Here is a 23141-nt window from a genome sequence, read left to right on the forward strand (position 1 = left end):
CAAATTTTTGTGCTTTTCGCGCTACATTCACTCAATTTCTCAGACCCCAAACCATCATACGTCTCACGCTGTCGTTTGATTAGTCTCTGTCCATTAAGTGACAGAGGTACGTTTCAGACAGCTTCATTTATCTTTGATCTCGTTAATGGACAAATTGACTGTCCGTTTCTTCTAGAAAGAATACATTTTAATGTTCCTTGCAGGAAGTTTCGCCGTTGCAAAATGTTTCATGTTGACTTTAGTAGGACATTATATAGTGCCAATGCGCCTCTCGTTAGAACGCTGTCTGACATTAACTATCTCGCCTCCCTTTTGGATTTAGACTTTTCTAGGGCGAAACATGTATTTCAAACCCAATTAAAAAACTTCTTTTTTTGTAAGGAATCTAAATAATTACCTAGTATATATTTGTTAATTTAGTTTCCTAAGCTTTAATTTTGTCAATTACTTCTATATAAACACTATTAGTTCTGTGAAGTCTGTAAGAAACTTTGTATTTCTTGACTTACTAAAATGAATATATATAAACGTGTAAATAATTACAAGGTTATTCCGTCTTGCAACAGAATTAAGCTTCTTCTTACATTCTTGAACAACCTTTGAGTTTTCGTTTGCTTTCTCTATTCCATTCTATTCTCGTTTAAGTACCAACCGGCTGCAAAACATATTTCATTCTTGGATCCATCGGGAAAGAAAATATCCGTCAAACCTCTTTCAATGCACTCTGGATCTTTGACGTCAAATTTGGCATCAAATTTCCTTCCAAATGAAGCTATGGACCTTATGTCGTCTCTAAGTGCAAAAACAATGAATACTGCTCAGATAGCATCTTAAAGAATTCTCTGTGTTTCGAAGTTTCGTTTTCGTACCAGAAAATATATTTATGGAGTACACACATTGCATTTATTGCTTCCTCTTTTATCTTAAGATCCAGGGGGAGCAAATCAGGCTAAGAATTTAAGGCATCGCCGGAGGTTGTACTCATGGCACCCGTAAGTATGAACATACTTACAAGTTTAAAAACTGATTTTCTTTTATCAGATCTAAGACCGCAAGACCACATTGCGCAGCTCAACGGTTCCGCTTAGTGAAGGCCCAAATACTCAAATCACCACATCCTCAACAGATAAAACTAATGGCTGATAACATTTCAATTTTTTTTTTTTTTTTAATTTTACAATTTTATTATATTTATTTAAACCATTAAAACCTTACTCACACTTAATGATGAACGTACGTATTTGCATGGGATTTAAAACTATATCGAATTTGTTCGCCGCATCGTCCCTCGTCGCTGACAGTGGGGCGTATGAGGCTTTGTAATATTCAGGTTCTGTAACCTTTGAGCCATCCAGCTGAAATTTGAAGCGACTCATTTCACTCAAACCTAAACTACCGTCCAATGTGGTTTCCCGTATCTCCACACCGGCCAATTGGTCAAAAATCGGACGCAAATTGAAAGCAACAGCATCAGTTTCACTACTGTCCATGAAATTCTCTAGGCGTATTAAACGCTCATTTGCGTTGAATGGCTCTAAAGTTAATAAATTTACAGATTCCGGTAGATTGAAAGCAGCAATTTCAGGCGCCTCATTAGTAGCCTTGGCAGCGCTGCTAAAGAATTTCCAATAAGGTAAGTGAATCTGCTGCTGCATAATGCGTTCGTTACGCGATGGTTTATCCTCTACATTGCCCAACACCAGATAAGTTTTACCACGTGCCACCACGCCCTGACCGAAAGCAGTCTCATTCAATGCCTCACCAACACCAAAAGCATCATCTAGCAAAAGGCGCCGGTGCAGCATAAGCTCAAGCACGCCATCCTTCAAACTGCTACCACCCTGAGCCCGATCATTGAGTAATGCAATGCGTTTCTTGTCATCTTCAATGGCTATACGAGCAGTGATTGGATAATAATTACCCGAAACAGTCTCATTTAGATTAGGTGTAAAGTATTCACGTCGATTACGTACACGTCGCAACATTTCGCGGCCGTTGGAGTCGGTATAGAAAACGCCATTCGAATTGATGTTGCTGGTGAAACGAGTAATCACCTCCTTGCCGATGTTGTCATCGATTGGTATAGGGCCGACAAGCCATTCAAATTCAACACGATTGACACCTTCGTAAATACGAATCACCTGTGACACCCAATCATTGAATTTCTGATGCACCTCTTTCACTTGAGTACCCTCGTAAATCATGAAGCTGACTAAATCACCAATGAGTAACTCACTGCCGTTAGGACGGAAGATGTAAGCGCCTGAAGATTGATTCTTGGGCTCAGCATTATTACCAGCTGCACCCTTGTAATAGTAAAAGTCTTGACGAATATTTTCGCTAAAGCCATTCATCTCAACGCGGGAGAGATGACCAGTGGAGTCAAGGACCAGCTTAACCAACTGAAAGTAAAAGGGAGGTAGGCGAGTCATATTTTTTCGCTCACATTAGTTCTTTTTAAGATTTGATCTTTCTGTTTTTCATGCTTACCGAATTTTCCACAATGATCTCAGATCTTGGTTGGTCATCTTTTAGCTCTTCAGAGGTGCGTGGATCACCTCTCCTTTGAATATAGTAGCTACGTAATTTCTCCACGTATGCCGGGAAAATAAGTTCATGTGTGGCATCGTTTGGACGGAAACTCAAACTCTGCACCTCACTGGGTATAGGCAGCAAATCGGAAGTGATAACGCGACCTTAAAGAAAATTAATTATTTTAGTACTTTTAATAATTTTCCGTCTAACTCAATGAATTTGAGCGTGCTCGAAGCCCACTGTGGGCATAAAAGACCAAAAAATAAAGGGTATTTTTTTCAAATAGTACATAGTCGTAGTTGGGAAGATCTGGTGGAGAAGAACTTGGCTTCACTTGGGGTTTCTAACTGCCGAGGGTTATCACGAGAAAGAAACGACTGGTGCGCTTGGTTAAACTCGACCAGAATCGCTTAAGCGGTTATCGCGCCAATCAAGAAGAAAAAATCGCCTCTCGACAAGCAATAGCTAGCCTCTGAGTGTATTTTCACCATGAAAAAGCTCCCCATAAAACCCACCCTCAATCCGGACGCGCCATAAACGAGTAGAGCGCTCCATTTGTGGAAAAATATTTATAAAGACGCACACAACAAATTTTAAAAGAACCTCGACCACACACCCAATGAAGGATATGCACCGCTTATAAATACATTCATATAAAATTTAAAACAAATAAATACCAAATCCTCTTCTTACCCGTATCATCAGTCACAACGTAAGCCTCATTCTGCACTGGTACACGCACATATTGGGTCGAGGCCCACGCAAGTGGATTGAATAAGGTGACAACGAACCGATTCTTCTCATTCTTAGTAAAGTCACAAACACTGATGTTCAACTGCAGGCAACTGACGAATTCGCCATTTGTAAGGCCAGTCAATTTTTGCAAAGCGGACTGTGCGTTAGATTGCGCGGCCTCAATAGCTGCAGCTAACAGACGATCATAATCTTCCGCGACATGCTGCTTCTCCGTGCCAGTGATGGCATCATGATGCTGCATTACACCCATGGCATGGCGAAGCTTATCCAAATTCCTATCCACATCGGTGCCAGTGAGATTTGCTAGGGTGGTGAGTTGTTTGGTAACCTGCAAAAGGTGATTGCCATCGCGTTCAAAACGCTTCTGAGTGGGACGAGAGCTATAGTAGCCGGTCCAATAAGTATGCCGATCAGTAGAATAGGGGAAGAAGTCCTCTGTCTTGGTGGGCCAAGTGAGCGGTGACTGGTGTACGGCTTTCAAGTAGCAAGCAGGCGTAGAGTAGAAAATATTTACGATAGAGCCACGCGATTGGCGTTTATTGACGTACCTGTGGCAGATGACAAAGCTGAGTTAAGCATGCCGGCATGAGGTGAAACTGAGGACTCAACTTACTTGATCAATTTATCCATATTCTTAAAGTTCATTGCTGCATTCTGGTAGTTAAAGTCGTCTCCCATGGGAATGAGCACATTTGTGTCACGGTAGTGAATTGTCACATTGTGAATGTATTCAATGAAAGTGTTAACCTGGAATTGAAATAAGTGTGAGGTCACGCATATGTGCACACATCCTTACACGATATTCATTCCTTACCCGCTCTTTCACATTATTATCATAGCTGTCGCCATCCACGATTGGTGCATCGTTACATGTTGAATCGAAACAGAAACCAGGCGGCGCCGAATAATGGTGGTATAGCAAACCCGTGAAGAGTTCAGCTTGGTCACCCAGATCCTCGCTAGCTTGCCATACCATCTCCGCGTCTAAATTTTTAGTACGCACGTCCTTTTCAACCGAATCCATGCGTGCAAAGAACTCGCCATCAAATCCCATCTGTGCAAAAAGCGAAGCCATTTCACGAGAATGACCGAAAGGATCAATTTGCCAGCCCACATGAGGACGGCCGCAAGTACCTAAATTGTCTTGAAGTTGTCTGAAGTTGAGAAGGCGACAGATTTGATATTCTTGAACTATATTGAACACAAATACTATTTTTCCTCAATTTTCCACAAGCAACACTCACTTCAAACCGAGCGTAAATTGATCGATCACCGACTGATAGTGCACAGCCGCTTCATCATTCATAGACCAAGCACCGCCAGCGAATTCCAAACGACCGTCATTGACCAAAGTTTTCACTTGTGCTTGCACATCCGCAGTCTGTTCGTTGAACCACTTGAAGAAGAACGCTGATTCCACGTAAATAAATCTGTGGAAAATTACAAAAATGTCTTAAAGAATTTTATTAAATCCCTTGTGCGAGGGTGGTTACCGTCGATTTGCGTCCTTTAGCAGTTCTTGTACTACAGTATCCAGTATATACTGCACGCCGGCCATTTGAATGCTATTACGTGCGCCATAATAATATTGATCGACAGTCTTGAGCCAGCCGACATCGTCGTGGGAATGAGGCACCAAATGGACATTGATCATATTTGGCTTTCCCTCTGGACAGTTCTATGCGTACGGATAAGAGTTTAGAACAAATAAATACATTTATAAATTAAACGATGAAATATACAACAAAATAACAAAAAATGTGTCACTGAATTTTATAGCAAACTCGTTGCATTATTTTGTTTAACTAAACAATAATTCCATTTCTTCTTTGTAAAAATGTATTGCTTGTACAACTAAATCTACTGTGAACCATAGACTAGTGTCTGACTAATTTACCGTAAACCGCGACAATAGACTAAAACGTCTCAATCACCCCCATCACTAATTGAATCTGATATTAATGGCAGAACTGAATTGCAAAGGAGAATCTTTCTTGACACCAACAGAGGGCGATGTCGGCAACAACAGGCAGAGCGATGTCGGTAGACAAAACTTCAACCCAGAAATTGTTTGACGCAGCGTCTCATAGTAATGACAAAGGGAGAGAAAGGCCCTTTCTGCGGTAATAAGGTCACGAGGAGAACGATTTGGATTCACTTAGTGTTTCGAATTGGGGCTGGTTAGAACGACTACTGACTCGCTTTGTTAACCATTGTCAGATCGCAAGACTAATTAGCTGCAGCTCAACATGGAAGCCAAGATGCGCGGGCTATTAGGCAAGATCCAAGTAACTCGTATTCTTCAGCTTTGTGCTGAATTTCATTCAAAAAATGAGCTCACCGGATATAAATAAAATAGGAGTAATAGAAGTTCCTAAAGTTTGCTAAAAATGCAGGGTTAAAAAGGAAATATTCTAATTTTATTCGCCAGAAAACCAATCATAAATCATAAATCATAAAGGAAGCCAACTTTAGACAAAACCTAACCACGCGACTTCTTTCATTTTCTTCAGCTAATTTTTTTTTATAACTCACTTGTTTACTATGTATTGGTTTTTAAATCAAGGCTTATTTTAAGAAAAAAATGTAGTTCGATTAATAATTTTTTTTTTCTTATTGAAAATTCAAAATCTTTGATCCACCCGCGTAATTTTGAATTCGTGTCAAAAAAGTTAAACTGTATCGTAATGATTGGCAAAATTTTTTTTATAATTCCTACATATTTAGATTAACGTTTCCAAACAAACAAGGCTAGATATAAAACTGTAAATCTTCGATGTAGCAGAAATATCATCAACAGTTGAGAAATACAAAGTCCTCTTCATAAACGAACACATTTATTCAACAGTAAATGCATTAACTTAGCTTTATCGATAAGTGTTTCCTCACAGATTACGCAACAACAATTGTGTGAAAGATTTATTTTATTATTAAAGATAAAGACCCCACGGTGCCACTGTTTTTAGCTGCAAGCACTTGGTCAAGCTATGATTTAGGTAATAATTTTTTATTATGTAAACAAGTTAATCTATTAGCAGCTGATACAATTACGATAATAAAAAATAAATGAAATTATAAGTAACTGTTTTAAATGGCACACATACACACACTCTGGTTAAAAAGTACACGAAATGTAATAAAACTCAAAATTGTGTATAAATAAGTCGATTCTAAATGTGGCAATGTCCAAAAAAATTCCATGACATTCACTCGTGGGTGAATAACAGAACTAGCCCGAGTATCGGAATGGCATCCAGAAAACAAACTGAAACCAAGAAAAGAATAAAACCTATTAAAGTTGCTCGAAGTGCTAGCGTAAGTAGACTGCCGTTTTTGAGGTTATCTTGAAGCGGTGCACTAGCAACTCCTTCTAAAAGCATACAAATTATCAGCACTGTGCATAGACATGTCTTTAATGAAAAGTTTATGACAGTAGCGCCAGCGTTTCTTGAAAAATAAATTTAACTAAAGGGTGATTTTTTAGCAATTATTTTTTTAAACAGTTGGTTTAAACAGCTGACGCACGTTTCGTGTTTTGATTCACTGTCAAACATCTTCAGTTTGGTCTATAATTTAACCATGAATCGTCTTACAAACGAACAACGCTTGCAAATCATTGAATTTTATTATAAAAATGCGTGTTCTGTTCAGAAGGTTTATCGAGCGCTTCTTCCATTTTATGGTCATTATAATCGACCCACTGAAGCGGCTATTCGAGCTATTGTGACTAAATTTAGAACCAAATTTACATTATTGGACATCAAACGGCCAACACGCTTACGTAGAGTGCGAACTGAAGAAAATATCGCAGCTGTATCGGCCAGTGTTAATGATGACCATCAATTATCGATTCGTCGCCGTTCGCAGCAATTGGGTCTCTGTTACTGAACAACGTGCAAAATTTTGCGGAAGGATTTAGGTGTGAAGCCTTTCAAAATACAGCTGGTTGAAGCCGAACGACCTACCGCAACGCAGAATTTTTGGTGAATGGGCTCATGGAAAGTTGGCCGAAGATCCACTTTTTTATCGAAAAATTGTGTTCGAGGACGAAGCTCATTTTTAGATCAATGAGTAAGTAAATAAGCAGAATTGTCGATTTTGGTGGGAAGATCAGATCAAGCCAGAAGAATTGCAGGAGCTACCAATGTATCCAGAAAAGGCCACAGTTTGGTGCGGTTTATGGGCTGGATGTATCATTGGAGCGTACCTCTTCAAAGATGCTACGAATCGTGACGTAACTGTGAATGGTGAGCGCTACCGTGAAATGATATCCAACTTTTTTTTGCCCAAAATGTAAGAGCTTGACTTGCATGACATGTGGGTTCAGGTTTCAGCAAGACGGTGCCACATGCCACATAGCACGCGTAACAATGGACTTGTTCAGAGGCTAGTTCGGTGAACATTTTATTTCACGTTCGGGACCTGTTAATTGGCCACCCAGATCGTGCGATATAACGCCTTTAGATTAGTTTTTGTGGGGCTATGTTAAAGCTCATGACTAATCAACCAAGCCTTCTTCAATTAACGCATTGGAAGACAACATTAAGGCATTTATATGTGAGATACCGGCCGAAACATTGGAAAGAGTACGCCAAAATTGGACTAAGCGGATGAACCATTTGAAGCGCAGTCGCGGTCAACATTTGCATGAAATAATCATCAAACATTAAATTATATGAACTGTACTATCGATTTAAATAAACATTTCATCCATTTTTGCTGAATTTATATATCTCTTAAAAACTCGTCCTTTATAAATCGAATGTTAAGCGCGCTCTAGTTGCACCGTCTTGTAGGAACCAAATATTGTCTCCGTTCAGCTAATTACTTTTAATTAATTTTTCGTTTTTTTTTTTGACGTGATAACGTCTTATAATTCGATTTAACAGGCTGCACGCACGAAAAAATGTGTCGTTACCTTGCTCATTAGTGTTACCTTGCTCTTTAGTGTTACCTTGCTCATATGTAGTTACCTTGCTCTTTAGTGTTATGGGTATCAAATGAAAGCTGTTGGTGAATGCTTTAGTCCAGAGTATTTTTCATGCCGCTCCGTGACTAGGGTCTCGAGATAGAGACCAAAACGTGGACCCTAGAATGTGTTTGTACAATATGGATATCAAATGAAAGCTGTTGATAAGTGCTTTAATACGGGGTAATTTGTTATGTTATGTTATGTTATGTTATGTTATGTTATGTTATGTTATGTTATGTTATGTTATGTTATGTTATGTTATGTTATGTTATGTTATGTTATGTTATGTTATGTTATGTTATGATATGTTATGTTATGTTATGTTATGTTATGTTATGTTATGTTATGTTATGTTATGTTATGTTATGTTATGTTATGTTATGTTATGTTATGTTATGTAATGTTGTGTTATGTTATGTTATGTTATGTTATGTTATGTTATGTTATGTTATGTTATGTTATGTTATGTTATGTTATGTTTTTTTTTTTTTTCCTTGGGCTCTACGCGCTTACTGCGTTTCGAGTAATTTATTATTTCAATTAGTTTGTTTTCTAGAGCAAATATTTTCATACATATGTGCAGTATAACATTCAGATAGATTACAAGTATTTTCAATTACATAAATATTTTATAGTTTAACAAAACTAACTGAAATAAAATGCCTGCGATTGGATACAAGCAGTTAGATGGTTATTCTACTATATTACTATTATGATTAAGACATTAGGTAGGAATGTTTGAAGCATTGAAGTTTTTTAAATTATCAATTATTTTTTGACAAATTCATTAAATGATGTTATCAAACTAGGATATTTTGAAATTTGTTTTATGTTGAATGCTGGAATATCATATTGTGCACAGAATGTTTCGTGTCTCTGTCGTGCACTGTGAAAGCGTGGGCAGTCGTGCAAAAGATGATGCATACTCTGCACAGTGAGTTGGTCACACGGGCACCAGTCTTCGTCAATGATTTTGAATCGCTTTAAGTATGCCTTGTTGAAACCATGGCCAGTAAAGAGCTGTGTCAATTCAAATGATATCCCAAAGAGTTGTCGGTATAGTTGCGCATCTTCAAGAATTGGAAAGAAAATCTTTGTGATGGAGCCAGTGGTATCGTCGGCATACTCCTGCTGCCATGACTCGAATATTTGAGAACGTATTTGCCGTATAGCATAGCTTAAGGGAAATGCAGTATATACTGGATCGACTCCTTGATTTGCTGCTTCTTTTGCCTGTTCATCTGCACGCTCGTTTCCTTCAATACCGATGTGCGATTTGACCCAGTAAAAGTCAATTCTGTGTCGCTGGCGAAGAAGGTACAGGTGCTGATGAATTGATGCAATTAAAGGATTGGGGTTGCTCCGATTTTGGATAGCTTCCAAACAAGAGCGACTGTCGCTATATATGACTAGCTTTTCAGTTTTCAATTCATTCTGAGCCCATTTAAGTGCAGTGTCAATTGCTAGAGCTTCAGCCTGGAAGACAGTGCATGTGTCATGTAATTTAAATTTACGTGACGTCCAGTCGTCATCTTGTTTATGAACGACAAAAGCTGATCCACAAGCGCCTGTTTCTAACTTGCTTCCATCGGTATAGATGTGGGTCGCATTTGCATCCATAGTATTGTCAGCTTCCTGTTGTGATGCTATACTTTCAAAACGTATAGACTGACGCTCGGAAGGATGTAGTTGATTTTTTGGTGTAGTGCGTTGTTCAAGCATGACGTTTAGTGTTTCATCATATACTCCGGATAATTTGACACTTTCGATTTGCATATTTTCTTTTATCTTCAGATGCAGCGGTGTGAATCCTGCAAGCGCCAGAGCCGAATTAGCCGAAACTGTGTGAAAGCCTCTGATTGCTCGTATAGCGAAAGTTCTTTGGAACGAGCGAAGAAGACGGCGAATATAATTAAACTGTATAGCTTTGCCCCATATACTTGCAGCGTAAGTTATAGTTGGCTCCACAACATGCTTATAGATTGTGATAACGTTGTCTGCGTGTACACCCCATGTGGGTCTAACATATCGGCATAAGTTTTTATATACTCGCTGAGCTTTATCGACAACGTACTTAGCGTGGTTGGTGAATCTCAGTCGATCATCTATTACTACACCCAGGTACTTAATTTCTTTGACGAAGATTAGTCGATTGCCATTTAAAAATAGTTCAGCTTGTTTAGCATTACTTTTAAATGCCATAGCATATGTCTTGGTGTCGCTAAAAGTCAACTTCACATTCTTTCCCCAATTATATATTAGGCGCAAAGCATCATTAGCGTAAAGTTGCAGTTCTTTTACAGTTTTGGCGCTGACTATTAAGAGGATGTCATCTGCAAAGGCCTGAATTTCACACCCTTCAGACAGCGGCATAGAAAGAAGCTCATCTATGATAATGTTCCAAAAAATTGGACCACATACAGACCCTTGGATACAGCCTCTAGTTGTTGCTTTTGTTGCAGTGGCGTCGGCGTAGTTTAGTGAAGCGCTGCGATCTGTAAGATAGCTTATAATAAGCCTGTAAATATTAGACGGAGTTTGCATTCGTTCTAGCTGATTTAAGAGCGCCGGCCACCAAGCGTGATCAAACGCACCTTTAATGTCTAGAGACACACAAATTACCTGCCGCTTTTTACGCTTCTCCTTCTCAATAGTTTCAATTGCGTTACGCAAAGCATCCAAAGTTGAGGTCTGCTCTTTGAAACCATATTGTTTTGGAGACCATAGTTGATTCGATTCAGCATGATATATAAGGCGTTTGGTAAAGAGTTTCTCTAACAGCTTTCCGAACACAGGAAGGAGTCCTATGGGGCGGTAAGATCCTAGCTCATTAGTTTCAACTTTGTTTGGCTTTGGTAAAATTTTAATGTAAGCCTTTTTCCAAATTTTTGGAAAGTAACCCACACGGAGGCATGCATTATAGAGAGCTGTGAGAAATTTGGAATATTTCTTTGTAAAAGCCAAGCATATGTCTGAGGTTAGGTTATCTAAACCTGGGGCTCTATTTGGATTCATGGTTACTAACGCTTCGAGTACTTCTTCTTCAGTGAATGGTTCATCCTTGGGTGTGTTAAGGTAATGTTTGTTTCTATTGCGACGGTGGAGGTGTTCACGCGTAGAGTCAACGGTGTCGTCAGGAAAGAAATGTTGCAGGAGAGCTTCAGCTGTGCCGGCGCTGGTGTCAGAGTATAGTCCGCTATATTGAAGCGTCATTGGAGGTCGATGTAATGGTGCATCCTTAATTAATCGATTTGTCAGTGACCAGACATTTTCTTTGCCTTGTTGGGCGCAGAATTCTCGGAAGTGCTCAGTTGATGCCTTCTTTAGTGCAGCGGCATATGTGCGTTTAGCATTGGAATGTTGCATAGCAACTGCTGTCGAAATTTGAGTATTTTTTGAGTTGTTTAGCTTATGATGAAGTTGGATGCACTTTTTCTTAAGATCCTCGAGTTCATTATTCCACCATGGATTTGCTGCTTTGCCACGTCCTCGAATTTTCATAGATATTGAGCACGCCTTCTTGATAATTCCAGTAAGAAATTCTACAGTATTGTCCAGATCATATGCGGTACAATTGGCAAGGTCTACATTTAAAATATCTTTTATGTTGAGCTGCTCATCTAAAACTTCTTCGAACTTCTTCCAGTTGGCTGTCTTATTGTTGTATAGATAGGTTGATGTACTTTTTGCAGCAGTAACGCTGGAGCTGTTTTCGATTTTAAAAGTTATTGCGCTGTGATCTGAATTTTGAATGGCCTCAACATTCACTGACCAATTTGTGATATGGTGTGCGAGATTTCCTGAAGCAATCGTTATATCTATGATTGAACAAGCATGTGCGCCATACCGTATCGCGTTGAATGTGGCAACCTTACCCTGATTGCTTACTTCCATATCGTTGGCAGCTATAATATTTGGAACTGCTAACCCACGATCATTTGATCTGTTTGAGCCCCATGATGAGTGCCAACCATTGAAGTCTCCACCTATGAGCTGTAGTGCTGGCCTCGTGCTACTAAGAAATTTATTAACAGCGTCGAGAGTATCAAATTTATCATCGCTTGGTTCGACATAAGCGCATGCGATATATAACGATCGTTGTGCTAAGGGCAGCTTAATGACGCTGAGATTTGGAGTTGAGTATTGTAAAATACCGAGTGCAGCACCAATAGTATTTTTTATTAAAATGCACGCCTTAGTTGTTCGATTCACCATCGGGAATTGGAACGTTGAGAATCCACTTAGTGTGCTAACAGTTCTAGTACCGGTGTATGGTTCAGATAAGAGTACAATGTCTATATCATGTGAAGCAATATATTGCATTAGCTCATTGTGTGCTTCATAGCAACGATTCGCATTAAGTTGTATGATGCTGAGTGGCTTAACAACCATACTCAATACGTGAGTTGATTCGCTGCTGCATGGATTTGATTTGGGGGCAATGTTTAGCGCTAACCGCAGAATGCTTTTCATCTACCTTGACGTTGGTTTTTTCGTTTCGCAAAGCACAATTGAAGCATTTGAGTTTAGATGCATCATTCTTTTCTGGGCAATCAGCATACTGGTGATTTTTGCTTGCACAGTGGGAACAAGGAGTTATTGTATCAGTGCATTTAGTTTTGGTATGGCCAAATTGCAAGCATTTGAAGCACTGTATGAAGGCACTGAAGTCAGATACATTTACTCGTTGAAAATCGATGTTGATGCGCTCGAGTGTAATCATTGCATTTCGAACATTTCCTGATACCTCTAGGACTGCATTATAAAGTGTCTCTGGATTTCGGCGGTTCTTGCGTCCAAATCGATATATGATATCATCATCGTGTTTAATTTCCGCACTGATACTAGCATTTTGATTTGTTATGATGTTTACCAGATCACTTACTGGAATTTCATTTGATATTCCTTTCAGAATGACTAAAGGACGCTTATTTCTTGCATTCTCCGCTTTGAGATCTGTAACTTCTGAAAGTTTTCGCATTGTAACGTCACGTTGCTCAATTGTGTCGAATTCTACACGCACTTTGTTATTTGAGACAGGTACAATTTTCGCTGGTGCATATGTTGTGTCTTTAAATGTGACGCCTTTTCGGAAAGAATTGAGAATATCAGTGTGCCTACAGTTGGTGCCGTCTTTTGCACCTATGATTATTGCAGGCTTTGCAGTGACGTTTTTGTTGGCCATAATTTTTGTTTTTACAGCAGCTGCATAACTTATTGTTGGAACTTCTGATACATTATTTGGCCGCAGTAGCTTGGTGAATTCGGATAATTCCTCGCGAAGAATGGTGCGTATGTTCGAGTTTGCGTCAGATAATCGTGGCGTCGAACCATCACTTGGTTGTAGTTTTTCGATTGATGGTATAAGTGCTTCTAAACGAGAGATTTCGTGAACAATAGTATTTTTGATTTCGCGTTTGATGTTTCCTGATTCCTTAAGCTGCTTTTTTATTTCTTTTGAGATACTATCTATTGTGTCTATGATTTGTATTGTTGACATCATATTGCATAGAGGATCATTAATTGTATTGCTGGGTATAATTTTTACTTGGATGTCAGCTTTCAGAGGACAATAAAAGCTCTTCCAGTCCCAAGCTTTTTCAGTGCAAGGAAAGCTTTCGTATTGGAAGTTCTTTAAGCATAAAGAGCTTAAAGCTTAAAGCTTAACCTTGTCTTTAATCACTCTATTCGTTAACGATGTACAGCTTTAAGCTTAAAGTTTAGAATTTGGCGCCAATATCATTTAACGAAAACAAATGGTTTTTGAGAACACTTGAATCTGCAAACAGCAGACAGCTGATTCCTTATTAAAAGTTTAGGCGTTATTGGTATTCACTTTTATGCGAGCACTTTTGAGTTTTTAAAATTTGAATAGCTCTTTCTGGAGATCTTATTGAAATTATCAAGCTCACGCTTTAAAGCACATATGTTCACACGCCACTATTAGCACTTTGTATGTTTTAAGGAGTGTTTTATACTGTGAAATACACGCACTTTACGGGAGCTTAAAAATACACGTCTTACTTCAACCACGATCAGAAGTAATCTATGTTATGTTATGTTATGTTATGTTATGTTATGTTATGTTATGTTATGTTATGTTATGTTATGTTATGTTATGTTATGTTATGTTATGTTATGTTATGTTATGTTATGTTATGTTAAAGTATATTATGTTATGTTAATGTTAACTCATTCTCTATATCCATACAAAATATCTATCAAACAAATAAAATTAAAATTTTCTTTTGAAAAATGCAACCATTCAATCAGTATTTTCTTATGACGTTATCACGTTAAACTATCGTCAGTAAACCGACTTTACAGACAACCTCTTTTTTCATCCATTTCTTTATTGCGATCTGATTTTTAAACATTAAGCAATAATTTATACTTAAAACTATTGATTTATTTAAGAGAAAAAAACTATTATGGAATACCCCCAGTAGTGCAACCATTTACTCATTTTAAGATATATAATAATTTAGCTTATTTATTATCATATGAGGTCTTTTGTAGATTTTCTCTTGAGTCTGGTGAAGGTTATGGGTTTTGCAATTATTTCGGTGACAAGAGGGTTTGAGTGCGATTGGAGTTGTGTGTTGTGTGAAGTGGCATATTTTCGTATTTCTTCAGTTATTGTGGGCACTTTGAGATCAGGATGCATTTATGATATAATAAGGGCGTTTGAGATCATTCTGAGGGTTTTCGGCTGGAATCATTGAACTATTGAACGACGTTGGAGTTAGCTGCAGTGGCCCAAAGTTGAATGCCATATGTCCATATCGGTTTCAAGATAGCTGAGTAAAGTGAGCGCTTAGTTTAGAAAGAAATATGAGAACTTCGATGTAGTAGCCAATACAGGGTTCTAAGTTTATTCCCAGAGCCATCCGTTTGGTGAAAACATTGGTTTTCCATGTAAGTTTGCTATCAAGATGCATGCAACAAAAATTCAGTCAACATGGCTCGAAAACGCTTTACATTCATCGTAACGGCAGCTCGTTTATCATTTCGAAAGAATTAAGGACTGATGATGCCACCAGTGCTCTATTAGCTTCGAGAACAAATTTATTTGTTCCAAAGTAAGTTTCCACAATTTGAAAGCGCTGTTCGGGCGTTAACCGATTCATGATGATTTGCCAAACCTTACTAAACAGGAATGTCAACATAACTTATCGTTCTCAGCTATTAAAGCCTAGTTATCAATATCGCAAATTCTCATGCAGCTAAAAAGCAGAAATGTCCAGTGGAATGAATATATCGGTCACATCCATGTCAAAACTAATTAGAGATGATCTCCACATGAAAGCCTTCCATCGCTCAACTGGTCTACTTTTGGCAACGCGCTTGAAACAAATTAGACACGACAAATGCAAGCAGCTTTTTCGGTGGAACCCGGTCAACGGCTATGAAAATTTTCTTTTCACTGATGTGAAAAGCTTTTCACTGTTGAAGAAGTTTTTAATAAGCAAAACGACGAAGCTTTTCATTATAGAAATGCACTCAGAGGTTACCATTTCCTGCCAAGGGGTGCTCGCTATTAGAAAACGATTTTTCTATCAGTTGGTGGTTCGTGCCTAAGGCCTCAAAACTTTTTTCTTTCTTTTTGTTTGTGACAGTACATAAACTCGACCACAATCGGCCACACTGCACTGTGCGAAAATGTACACAATTTTGTCTTAAAGCACCGTCGAAGGTGTCTCTTTCGCAGCTCACGAACTGCGGCAGCAACTAAGAGAACAACCGTCGTGTAAAGTAATATAAGGAAAATAATGGAAATTTGTATAAGGAAAAAAGGGGCGAGAACGAATTCTAATTAATAAAGGAATTTAAATTGTTAAGTTTTCTATTTTTTGTATTTTTTAAATTTGTTTCTTCTTTCGAAATTTTATTTTCCACTAGTTCAGCCCGCAATCCGTTTATGGGTAACTTCTTTAATTTGAGTTTTATGCTTTTTTGGATGGCTAAAAGAACGTACTAGTTTCTAAAATAATTTTCAAAAGAGTTGACGCAGAAAAAAAGTTTGTTTAATGATGTAAATTAGGAAACACTAGTAAATTTTATCAAGCAGCTATTTTGAACTGCCAGGGATTGGTTCAAATTTTATTGATGACTTCTATTAGTCGGCATACACTTTAACTAGAAACAGAAAAACATAGACTCTTGAACTTTGACCCTTGGGCATTTTAAGACAAGTGGACGTACAAGCAAAAAACATTTTTTTTTTTTAAATTGAATATCTCGTAAACGGTTAAGTTAATTTGGTTAATTAGAAATGACGTAAATAATAATGTTCTGCACCACGTAGCACGACTTTCCCAGTAACCCTGCAAACATACATATAAAAAAATATTTTTATTATTATTATTGATTTGTTAGCTTTAATATTCACTTCTTTGCACGAAACGAATACCGGCCGCCAGGCAAAGGAAATTTTTTTCCGCGTATTGTAAATGTTGGGACTTCCCTTCCAAAAGAAAAAAAACGATTGTAACTACAAACACTGTTAGTACGAAATACTTGGTAGGTCGTGAAATTAAAAAAGCCCCTCGGATACGTGCTTAAGATTCAACCCAACGCATGCACTTTATATTTATCGAAGTAACCAAGCAAGCTTACTAGCGCAATAATTTTCTTGAGTTTCCAAAACTCCTTTGCACTAATAAAATATGTTACAAAGCTAAAGAGAATTAAAACAAAAACAAGTGTATGCATGCACTTTGTTCAACATTATGTCCTATAACACAACAACAAATCGGTCAGCAAATTTAAGACACAAAGTAAAGAGAGGAAAAACAAACAGACGTCCTTCATTAGGTATTATAACCAAGTATATCTGGGTTAACTTTGTTTATTTGTTCTTTCAAACGCTCCAAAAAATATACCCCAAAGTTGCCGTTTTTCTCATTATTATTATTATTATTCTTTTTTTTTTTTTGTGTTTGCAACGAAAACGTCCTTCTTAAGCGCACATTTTTCTTATTAAAACATAACTTTTCTCTGTCTCTACTTTCGCTTCACTTTATTCGCAAACAAAACACTAAACAAAAACAAAAAAGGTGCCGTCAAACACACCGCATATCCACAAGCAGCTTGGATTTGCTGCTCCCGGAGCACCACAGCGAACACCACAAGAAGTGTGGCTACACCACCCAGTGGCTTCATTTTGTTAACACAAATACGAAGCTTATTTTACAAATTAACGATATTTTAAAAACTTTTCACTATCTTTTCCACAATACAAAGAAAGAACTCAGAACCGCTGAATCGTGTACGCCAAATCACTTAAAACGACTGTTACTCCAAATATTCAAGAGAAGCGTTTTTATACACAACACAGAAATCTAAATCAAATCAAAAGCAACTCATATCGCTAAAGCCGTATTGAGCTGCTAGCTGGTGAGTGTCTAAGTTGTGAAAGCTCTGAAGAGAGGCACGTCGATGGGAAATTGAGATTTTACTTATCATTTTTGAGTAGAGTTTGTAAACAGAGTTGTTTCACTTAAGCTGCTTCATATATTTTTAATTGATAACAATCGCACCTGAATGTCAATGGCAAATCCAATATTAGAAGAGAAAACAGGTTTCGATAAGTGAGCATATTAATAATAAAATATATGAATAAAAATATTCGATTACAAGCAATACATCGAAGATGAGAAACTAATTTAGTTTTTATTTGCTAGCCCTCGAGGTAAGAGTGCAAAACAAGAGTACGCACGCGATAAGGTTGAATTACCTGTAAATAGGTGGGGCAAAATGCTTACAATATATCCAGCTGTACTTATATTTGCCATCTCTTCGATTTTGATTCAACCATGAAAGTTTTTCTAAGGTAATTTATTATCATTTTACGAGAAGTAATTCTTGATAGATGAAACCACACAGCCTAGTTTGGTGGCTCATTTGCAGCAAACATCATCAACATCACACTGGCAATACAGTCCTGTGTGGACCTGCTCTCCAATATGCCTCCATTCTTCTCAACAGCCCGCTTTCGCTCTATGTTGTGTGATTCTCATCTCATATCGTCTTCTACGTCTTGCAACCACCGTCGCCTTAGCCGGCCTCTTATTCTTGCTCCTTTAGGATGTGCTTCAAAAACTTTCTTGGTCGCTCTTTCGCTGCTCATTCTTAGGACATGTCCATACGACCGGAATCTTGGTGACTTTATAAACCGCGTTACATTTCGTCTCGCGATTAAAATACTGAGCTCGTGGTTATACCGTTTACGGTATGTACCGTCTTTTGATCGTATAGGGCCGAACATTTTTCTGAGAATATAACCAAAATATGCTCTGTTAGCGGCCTGAATACGGGCTTATATTGATAAGGACGGATCCTTATTTATGCTGAGTACTACACCGAAGTACCTAAACTCTTGTATGAGCTCAAAAATATAACTTTCGATTCTGATGTGACTATCATGAAAGGATTTTGTCATGTATTTCGTCTTTTCTTCATTCATCTTGTCTAAACAGAGAAAGTCTATAAAGAGAAAGTGTAAATTAATGTTGAACTCATGACATTTTTGAATATTTGCGGCATAATAAAGCATTGATCTGTTGTGTTCTGAACGTCCGATTCTAAAACCCCATTGATAATCTCCCACGATCTCTTCTGCAGCTTGTAGCTTATGTTGACAATGCCATCCTGTCGCATCCAGTTTGCATATCTGAAATAAATAATTTAAAAAGACAAATTTCATCAATTTCTGATTAATCTTTAATAAATGTGAGAGTAGGTTTTAAGCTTTAACTTTTAGCTCTGAAAAAATTCAGAAAATGTAAAGGTTTATATTTCGATTTCAATCAATCTTTCGGTGTACAATTAATCATCCGATTTTGTAATTAAATAACTTTTTTATTTATTAAAAAGTGATTTCGAGTGATAGAAATCTTTATTTTGACCTTTAAGGTGTTGGTCCAATGCAGGCTGGCTTTGATTGCTGTACTGGTTTTGCTTGGCTTTGAGGTATTCAATTCCTTTTGGCAAAAGCGCTCCAAATAGAACATTGAGCTATTTGAAACTTCGCCGTACTTCAAGCGCTTGAAGCAAATTTCGTATATTTCAGTATTGTTTTATTCATTTTTGCTTATTCTATTCATTTTTGCCAGTTATCGACGCCAAACAAGCAAAGCCAGCCTGCATCGGGTCTGCACTTTTACCCGCTCCATTGCTTGTCTGTTTGTATACTGCAGCTGTCTATAAGTAGTTCACGAGTGTGGAACATGATTAGCAAAAATTTTAAATTTTCCCATAGGATGGTTCATTTTGTACCACCTTGTATTTCATCTTTGTTGAGCCGAGCGCACCCCGCACCCATTAACTTAAATTATACAAGAAATTGTATGAACAAGTAAACTTATGCTCACCCATACAGATGTCACGCAAGTTGAATAGAATTAAATACTAACCTTACTGAAAATTTTAGGAACAGTTTTTCAAACAAGCGTGCAGTTTAAAACTCACAACAACCACACTGCAACTGTAACAACAACATGAAACACGCGCCGAAAGTCAAATTGCTGAAAAATTTAGATTAAGTGCTCGCAAGTAAGAACATACTTTGCCAGTTTCTGTCTAGTGCCATAAGTCATCAAATGAGAAAGTAGCAGAGCCACAAAACATTTCTGCTTTTTCAGATCGTAATAACCTTTGTGTGATTTATGCACTTGTTGGTGTACGTCCTCAATTGTACGTCCTACCGACTCGCACCAATTCGATACACGAGTTTTTAGAATTTTGACATTATTTATTTATTTGTTTGTTTATAATCTAGAAACAAAAGTTTTGAATCAAAAGTCACACCCAGCTTAGAGATTTCCTCTAGGGCGACTAAGTGAAAATTAAGAACGTAATACAAGATTTGATTGAAAAGTAATGAGCCTTATTTTTTTAAGCAGTTTATTAAACCTTTTGGCTTATACAACAAATATTCTTCAAAATAGGATCCTTGAGTGTCAATACACCGCCGGTAGCAGTCCATCCACTGCAGGAAACATTTTTTGAACTCATCCGCCGGAATCGCGTTCAATTCGGCTGTCACAGTTTTTTGAATCGCCTCGATGGAGTCGAAACGCCTCTCCTTCAGCTTTCTTTTCAGGCGCGGGAACAAGAAGAAGTCCGGAGGGGACAGGTCTGGGCTGTAGCGAGGGTGGAGAAACACCGGAACCCCCATCTTGGCCAATGCAGAGGTGCAGAGGAAGGCGGTGTGCGCCGGCGCATTGTCGTGATGAAGGGTCCAATTGTTGACGAGGTCGGGCCGAACCCGGGCGACGCGGTTTTTCAGCCGAAGGAGCACTTCTTTGTAAAATGCCGCGTTTACAGTGCTTCCTGGAGGTACAAACTGTTTAGCTTTACGCAAAATTTGATCGAGTAACGTTGCTCCAACGATCGCTGCATTTTCGCCACTGCAAAATCCTAACACACTTTTAAAACGGCTTTCACGCGCAGAGCGATGTTGACTGCACCGCTGTTGCCAGCGAACTGAGACCGGTTTCTAGTGGAAGGGGAAGATCCAACGATCATTTTCCCGCACCAGCCGATTCGGTTGATCGCTTGGCAGACACTCCGCGCGGGAAGGCTCATTACTTTTCAATTGGTAGGTGCGCTACCGCTTACGCGTTTAACAAAGCTATTCGGATATTTTTAACAAAGAGGAAGCCTTTCTCTCTTCTGCTACCACCAGCTGGTACCGCCTCAAATACTTTCAGGACCGGAGCATTTGTAAATATTCGCTAATTTATTTAGGTCAACGTAAAGCTCATACAACTCATTGTTCCATCGCCAACGCTGCACTTAGATGTTGATTTAAAATCAAAAATGTATTGTAGAAATTTAGACTACTTCAGGTTTATTTAAAATACGACGCTTGACAAAACAAGACATCATTTCATCAGTGTCCCTTATGAGCCCTTTGACAGGTAAAATATGCCAAAAAGTCAATTTATGAATGCTTAATTGTTGAGAACGTCCTTTTTCTATCCTCAACAGAGCCGGTTTCTTGAGATTTGAATCTGATCTGAGATCAATCTGAGTGTCACACGGACGTCATAAACTGTTTTATTCTAGAACCACCCTTCCAAGAACCTGTACGAGCACTTAGACGATGAGTTAAACAAAATTCTCAACAATATTTTGAATTGCTGTAACTTTTTAACTTGAAGAGCACTCCCATATTTTAATAAGTAGGGTAATGTCACCTTGAGTGGACCACCTGAGACTGTTTTGCGAAGTGTAATTGTCAATACTAGCGTGGATAGTTGCGCCACACTCGATAGCCCTAAGTAAAGGAGTTCGAAGTTAACGGCTATGAATGCAGGCGAACACTTTATAAAAAATTAAAAAAACAAATTCCGAATTATAATTTCCTACATTATTTTATTATAAAATGCAAAAATATTTTTAAAATCGGCTTTCTAAAGGTTAGAAATATTTTTTCTTTTTGGTTTGGGCATTGAATTTCATTGTGCAAAATTATTACATAGGTAATAATTCTGTTGCAGGAAAAAATGCTGGTGGTTGATCATCTTTTGTAACTTTGAGTGAAACGCCACATTTTTTTCAATTCGATGTAGCTGGCTGCACGCACCAAAAAATGCGGCGTTACCTTGCTTGAAGTGCAAGCGAGAGCACGGAACGAACGACAAAGAGGCGCAATCGGTCCCCGCGTTCGGCAACGTTTGGCATCTGGCTCTCTCCTACTTGAGCGAGCATATATATGTATGTATATGCGCATGTGTATATAAATTCACATACTTGTATTTGCATATGCCTTCTTCCTGTGTGCATGGTAATGAACCATTTCCCTGTTGAGAATAGGAGATGATAGGAAAAGTAGGAAATGAAAGGGGGTGTTTCGAGTGTAATGTGTCTTGAAAAAGTCAAATCGATGATGGTGCCTCTTAGTGTTGTTGACTTATTAACGTCCGATGCACAATCGAAATTTAAGATATCTTTCATGAATTTGATAAATGTTTCGTCATTTTTCACTTTTGTGTAAATGTAACTTGACCTATTCCATTGTGATTCCATTTACCTCCTTCTCTATATCCATACAAAATATCTATCAAACAAATAAAATTATAATTTTGCTTTGAAAATTGCAACCATTCCATCAATATTTTCTTATGACGTTGTCACGTTAAACTATCGTCAATAAACCGACTTTACAGACAACCTGTTTTTATATAAACGTCGCCGAAAGAATATTGTGAGAAAGTATCCAAAGCAGTGGCGAATGACTGGCAATTGCAACTACCTAAATGCATTGTTAAAAGGATCGAAGCTATGATAATTAAAAACAAATCACTTCGAAAAATTGATGAAAAATGGAAATATAAGTGAGGTTAAGTTATATGGTAGACGTATTAGAAGGGCTCACTTGAACGTGAATTTTAATTATTTGCACATTTTACAGATTTATGTACCTTTATTATTTAGATAAGACCACTTATCTCGTGTAATTCATATTCCAAACGGAACGGCAAACGTCCAAAAAAGTAGAAGCTGAGTGACTAAATTTCAAAACTGGTGTAGAGAGCTTCCAAATTCCCGACTGCAATCCGATTGAGGATTTGTAAAAATATTTCAGAAAGTATGCATCCGTACCATCACAACCAACAATTGAATGGTAAATTATTGAACATGAAATTATAAGAAAGTCATAAACTTAGAAGTTCATACATGCACTAAGTCCACTGTGCACTAAGTCCATTAAGTGCAGCGGTCATTTCTCTCTCGTGCTAATCGGCATTATTAAAGAAAGAGTTCAAGAGTTGGCTTTTATTAATGTCAGTGCCTACACATTTTAAAGTCACATTTGCCGATGTACGCTTTTTTAAAGCAATGATCCCATTTTTAAGTTCCATAGAAG

The 23141-nt window shown here is 38.0% G+C and overlaps 1 protein-coding gene across 1 annotated transcript; it reads right to left on the reverse strand.

Annotated features, from left to right (window-relative positions):
• Positions 1-1175: 1175 nt before the first annotated feature.
• LOC128865222 (lysosomal alpha-mannosidase-like) lies at positions 1176-17565 on the reverse strand. The gene is made up of 8 exons (XM_054105348.1): positions 17339-17565; positions 4785-4969; positions 4536-4721; positions 4106-4445; positions 3905-4038; positions 3229-3839; positions 2491-2696; positions 1176-2402 (listed from the first exon to the last, which is right to left on the reverse strand). Exons 1-8 carry the CDS (start codon positions 17426-17428, stop codon positions 1212-1214), a joined length of 2943 nt encoding a protein of 980 aa, XP_053961323.1. The 5' UTR covers positions 17429-17565; the 3' UTR covers positions 1176-1211.
• Between the last annotated feature and the right edge of the window lie 5576 nt (positions 17566-23141).

This window comes from Anastrepha ludens, chromosome 5, assembly GCF_028408465.1.
Source record: "Anastrepha ludens isolate Willacy chromosome 5, idAnaLude1.1, whole genome shotgun sequence".
Lineage (NCBI taxonomy): Eukaryota > Metazoa > Arthropoda > Insecta > Diptera > Tephritidae > Anastrepha > Anastrepha ludens.